General features: G+C 40.0%; 1 protein-coding gene across 1 annotated transcript in view; it reads left to right on the top strand.

Annotated features, from left to right (window-relative positions):
• The first annotated feature begins 3,744 nt into the window (after window positions 1-3,744).
• Window positions 3,745-6,263, top strand: part of LOC109930086 (stromal membrane-associated protein 1-like) — a 251,251-nt gene continuing 248,732 nt past the window's right edge. Inside the window, exons 1-2 of the mRNA XM_048597072.1 lie at window positions 3,745-3,760; window positions 4,015-4,148. Of these exons, the coding sequence (XP_048453029.1) occupies window positions 3,745-3,760; window positions 4,015-4,148 (150 nt within the window). The remainder of the gene's footprint in view (window positions 3,761-4,014; window positions 4,149-6,263) is intronic.

Below are 6,263 nucleotides of genomic sequence, written 5' to 3'. Positions count from 1 at the left end.
TTTTAAGGGAGACTGATAACAGGTATAAGCCCATGCAATTTAAGGAAATTTGACAAATTGGACACAGAATTGGCTGAGTGGCAAGAAACAGAGGGTAGTAATTGAATGATGTTTTGGTGACTAGAAACCTGTGCCCAGTAAGGTTTAGCAAGGATCAATGTTGAAGCCCTTGCCATTTAAGGTATACATAAATGATTTAGACTTGAATGTAAGAGGGTTGATCACTAAGTTCGAAGATGAAACGAAAGTTGGTGGGGTAAAAGAGAGTGAGGAGGCTGACCTTAGATTGCAGCAGGATACAGTCAGGCTGATCAGTGGCAAGTGGAATTCAATCCAGATAAATGTGAGGTAATGCACATGGGCAAGACAAGGAAGGCAGTGACAAATGGTAGGACCCTGGGAAGTGCTGAGGAAAGAGGGACCTTGGCGTGCATATACACCAGCCCCTTAAGGTATCAGGGCAGGTGGATAAAGTGGCTAAGAAGGCATATGGGATATTTGCCTTTATTACCTGAGGTCTAGAGTTTGTGAGCAGGGAGGTGATGCTGGAATTGCATAAAATGACAGTTTAATTATGAGCTCTAGTATGAGGTGAAGTTTTGGAATTCATATTATAGGAGGGATGTGATCGCACTAGGCTTGCATAGCAGATTTCCAGGATGTTGCTTTGGCTGTCGAGTGTGTTACAAAGAGAGCTTGGAGAGACTGGAGTTGCTTTCCTTGGAGCAGAGGAGACTGAGTGGGGGTGGATGTGATTGAGATGTGTAAAATTTGAGAGACATAGATAAGGTAGACTGGAAGAAATTTTCTCACTTGATGGAAAAATCAATGACTGGGGATGTACATTTAACGCAAGGGACAAAAGGTCTATAGGAGTTGTGAGGCAATAAAGGGTAACATGGTGGCTCAGTGGTTAGCACTGCTCCCTCACAGCGCCAGCGACCAGGTTCGATTCCACCCTCGGGCAGCTGTCTGCGTGAAGTTTGCACATTCTCCCCATGTCTGCGTGGGTTTCCTCTGGGTGCTCTGGTTTCCTCCCACAGTCCAAAGATGTGCAGGTTAGGTGGATTGGCCATGCTAAATTGCCCGTAGTGTTCAGGGATGTGTAGATTAGGGGGATGGGTCGGGATGGGATGTTCTGAGGGTCGGTGTGGACTTGTTGGGCTGAATGGCCTGTTTCCATACTGTAGGGATTCTATGATAATCTTTTCACTCAGACAGTGGAGGGAATCTGCTACCTGCTGTCTGTAAGGGTGGTAGAGCAGACATCCCAGAAACATTTAAGAAGTATTTCAATGTGCACTTGGATGCCAGGGCATACAGGACTATCGGCCAAGTAGAGGAATATAGGATTAGAATAGTTAGGTGGCTTTTGGCAACACAGTCTTGATGAGTCAAAGGGCCTTTTCCTGTAGCCTCTAGAACTTTGAGGCTCCCCGGTGAATGTTGGAGATACTGTTTCCTGTTTCATTTCAGCCATGTGTTACGAATTTCATGTGCACCAATATCAAGTAAATATGCACTTAGTTACCATTGATATGGACGGCGAAAAATGAATATTATAAGAAGGAGAAGGAAGTTGCTGTGCTTGTTTATTTAAAATGAGGATCAAAAGAATATTAATACTGCAGACATTTCTGCATCCATTCATGCATCATATTCGGAATGAAAGATGATAACCCTTAACCGTTAATGACCGTCACTGGAATAAGACCCCGAGCAACTAGTTGACAAGCTAAATAATGGGACAGTTATTTAACCCTGATGAATAATCTTTTCTTTTCACTCTTCATATTTATGCACCATGCTCCATCACTACAAGTGTGAATTTTCATCCTCATTAGCAACTTCAAGAGATATTCTTTCTGTTTCATGATTTAATTTGGATATTATTTGTAAGGCTGAAGCCGGGCTTCTAATCAGCATTGGGAGCTTGGAATGATCAACTAGTTAAGGACTTACACAAACTATAAATCAGTATTTCTTCAATTTGTCATCCACTTGGCTTCATGATTCTTTACAAAAATGTATTTGTAATCATTGTGATACTTTCCAATGGACTCCTCCTTCATGGTATTTTGGGAAGATGGAAGATTCAATTTGACAAAGGTCCAGTATTTTTCTATGCTTATCATCAGTCTTGGTTGGTTCACTACGTGATTATTCATCTCTTGTGTTTAATGCAGCTAAATTTTTTACACCGCTCCAAGACACTTGCTGAGATACAGTCCTGTCTTGCAGATCTTGGCTCATGCTAACTGTACAGCTTCAAATGTTGTCAAAGTTTCTTCTGAAAACATTTAGACAGTTCCCTTAATTCATATAAGACATTATTTCATGTGGTTTAGTGATATGGTAATTAATATCAGATTTTATCCAAGCAACACTCTACTAATCAAGTCATTACTTTGAAAATGAGGTCTCAAAATATTTAAGGAGGGTTTTGTAATTGTGCATGAAAGCTCTTAGAGTAAAATGGAGAACTCTGACCATTTAGAGGTTTAAATAGTAGTCACGTTTTCTGTGACATCTGCCATTTCCTCAAACTATCCTCTTTGGACTGAGGATCTGCACAAGATTGTATAATGGTCTTCAAAAGTGCCACCCCTCCATTTCCTTCATTGTGGGTGTTTTGGCATTCCCTAATGCCAGGTCTTTTCACTGAGCCATGCTGTGTCCATAAATGTGAAACACTACTCAAGTCTTGTGGCAACACTGTTCTTTTTCTCTAGAGTAACAGAAGTACCATCTGAAGTAAACACCACCATTTCCATCATGACCAACTTACTGACAGCATAAAAATATTCAACAGCGAAAATTGCTTTTGTATTACAAACAGATAAGGTAATTCCACCAAATGCTGTCTAATACACTGCAGATGCTACATCTCAACTTCTTTCCATCAATATTGTGTTAGATAGGAAGACAGATGAATCTCCGTAAGAGAACAATCCGTGAACAAATTTATTACCTGCAAAATCTTTAAAACTTGTGGTACACCATCCTGCTGGTGCATGCAGGTACTTTGTTTTGTGATGATTTACATTTTGTTCAGAGTTCACAGAGCTGTTCATTTGTACTGGAAGTAGAACATTATCTCTGAGAACTTTTATTTCTTCTGTGTTTGAATGTTTTTACATCTGTTCCAATCTTGCTAGTCTGTGTTATTTATACTTTAGATAGCATTTTTCTCACAGCAAATCCAAGTGTGTGTGTGAATGCAATTTTCTGAAGAATATGCACATCAGCTGCTAGGGTACCATCATTTACCTATGACAGGTGGTGTAAACACTGAGGGCCATTAGCTTGTTTTTGGTACAGGGCAGTTATTTTGATTGATTTATTGTCATATATACCTAAGTACAGTGAAAAACTTTGTTTATGAGCAGTACAGGCAGATCATTGGCTTAGAAAACCCAGAGAAGTTCTTGGGCAATTTGGACAGGACCTGACCAGGGTCAAAACCAAATTTAGTTCTTCTCCTTAAAAAAGGAAGCATTGGCCAAATCTGGGTAAGTAATACTTTTGGTAGAAAAGTTTTTAATTTGAGCAACTTCAAGCCCAGGACTGCTTGAATCATAGAATCGTAGAATCCCTACAGTGTGGAAACAGCCCCTTCGGCCCAACAAGTCCACACTGAACTTCAGAGCATCCCACCCAGACCCATCCCCCTATTACCCACCTAATCTACACCTCCCTGAACACTGTGGGCAATTTAGCATGGCCAATCCACCTAACCTGCACATGTTTGAACTGCAAGGTAGGTTTACTAGATGCAGAAGGGAGAGCTGTCTTGTTGAATGTGCCTTGAATAATTTTCATCTTTGCTTATTGTTTCCATCTTGGCTTTTTTTTTTCAACCCCGTAATGATAATTGTTTTGAATATGCTTCCTACTTAATGAAGTGGAAGTGTCTTAATTAAAAAAGTAAAGAGTAGTGGAAATTATTCTTGAGTTTGTCTAAAGAAATTTGGGAAGATTCCAACTTGATTTTTGGTCTCCTTTTCCCTACAGGTCCAAGATGGGCTTCCTGGAACCTTGGTGTTTTTATTTGTATCAGGTGTGCAGGAATCCACCGAAACCTCGGTGTGCATATATCCCGAGTGAAATCGGTTAACTTGGATCAGTGGACACCAGAACAAATACAGGTATAAACCATGTCTTCATCAGCCAAAACATCTCTCCTCGTCTGTCTTCAATACATGACTCTTTATTTTGAAATGTTGTCCCGAAGTTCTAGTTCACCCACCAGAGGAATCTTCTCACTTGTCCTCTGAAGACCTTAGGATCTTATATTTCTATCGAGTCATTAATTACTGTCCTAAGCTGGAGTATTTTATGTCACTTTTACCTTACACTTTTCTTTGAAAAAAACTGACATCTTTCAGATGGCAACTTTATATTGCTTTGCCCACCCTACAGTGGATTAGCATTGGGTCCTGTCCTGGTAATGCCGGAAGGATGGTGGCATCGGTTTCTGTAGCAAAGATATATACTTCTGTTGATCATTAGAGGAAACAATAAACTTGCCCAATCCTCTTCAGATCAAACAAAAAGTAGTTTTTAGTGATATTACTTGTTTTAAAGTCTATTTACACAATTTATAACGTTTACAACACACAATGCCATTATGCCCGTCCTGTCTGTTTGTAAGAGCTTGCCTGCCCACCCTGTCTTGGCAATGCACAATGTTTTTTTCCCTTTGAGTGCTAATCAGTTCCTTTAGAAAACCGTGTTTCAATCTGCTTCCACTACACACTCGCAGTACATTCTGAATCCTAACCACTTGCACCATTTTTCCTTATTCATGTCTTTTCTTATGTTACCAGTTGCCTTAAATATATGTTCCCTCATTTTAGACACTTTCATTAAAAGGAATAATTTCTTCCCATCTCTATGTAGATTTCTGAATACCTCTATCAAATTTCCACTCAGTTTCTCTTCTCTTCTCACCAGTGTCTCTTAGGGCAGGACTTATGCACTTAGTGGTAAGGTCCTAGGGCGTGTTACCAAAGAAACCTTGGGGTGCACGTCATAGTTCCTTGAAAGTGGAGTTTCAGGTAGACATGGTAGTGAAGATGATGTTTGGTACACTTACCTTTATTGGTCAGTGCATTGAGTATGGGAGTTGGGAGGTCATGTTGAGGCTGTACAGGACATTGGTTAGGCCACTTTGGAACACTGCATTCAATTTTGATTTTCCTGCTATAGAAAGGATGTTGTGAAACTTGAAAGGGTTCAGAAAAGATTTATAAGGATGTTGCCAGCATTGGAGGGTTTGAACTAAAGGGAGAGACTGAATAGACTGGGGAAATTTTCCCTGGAGTGTCGAAGGCTGAGGGGTGACGTTGTAGAGGTTTATAAAATCATGAGGGGCATAGATAGAGTGATTAGCCAAGGTCTTTTCCCCAGGTTAGGGGAGTCCAAACCTAGAGAACGTCGGTTTAGGATGGGAGGAGAATGATTCAAAAGGGACCTAAGGGGCAACTTTTCCATGCATAGGGTGGTGCATGTATGAAATAAGCTGCCAGAGGAGTTGGTATAGGCTGGTATTACAACATTCTAAAGGCACCTGGATGGGTACATGCATAGGAAAGGTTTAGAGAGATATGGGCCAAATGCTGGCAAATGGAGCTAGATACATTTAGCATATCAGGTTGACATGGACAAGTTGGATGGAAGGGGCTGTTTTCATGCTATTCATCTCTCTGTCTTTCATCACATGAACCATTCTTGTAAACAGTTTCCCCAACATCTTTAAAGCATTCACATCCTTCCTAAAGTGCAACAGTATTAGGGACAACATTTCTTTTTACTGCATCTCTTTGTTCTTCTTACTGAAAAATGTCACTTTAATGCTTATTTAGGTTAAATTTTATCTGACAAATATCTACCCATCAACGTGTTCTCTTGAAGTTTATTACTGTTTCTCTCAGTTCAGTATAATTTGAAGTTTTGTGGCTTCTTCAAATTTTGAATTTGTCTGTGTTGCTATGTCCACTTTATTCTTTAGATTGCAGCTTTATTGGCAAACGTTGATGTAAACGTATCTGTCACCTCAGCAAAAATCTCAATAAAACTTGTTGAACACAATATGCGTTCAAGAAATCCATGCTGGCTTTCCTTAATCGGCATTTATCCAAGTGATATTTTTGTCCCAGATTATTGTTTCTGCTAGTGTTTCCACCACTGTGGTTAAAGTGACTGACCTGTAGTTGCTGGATTTATCCTAACTCTTGTTCAAAAAAAAGATGTAACACTCT

The sequence above is a fragment of the Rhincodon typus genome, chromosome 5 (genome assembly GCF_021869965.1).
Source record: "Rhincodon typus isolate 14 chromosome 5, sRhiTyp1.1, whole genome shotgun sequence".
NCBI classification, from domain to species: domain Eukaryota; kingdom Metazoa; phylum Chordata; class Chondrichthyes; order Orectolobiformes; family Rhincodontidae; genus Rhincodon; species Rhincodon typus.
This window is presented reverse-complemented; position numbering and strand designations above follow the sequence as displayed.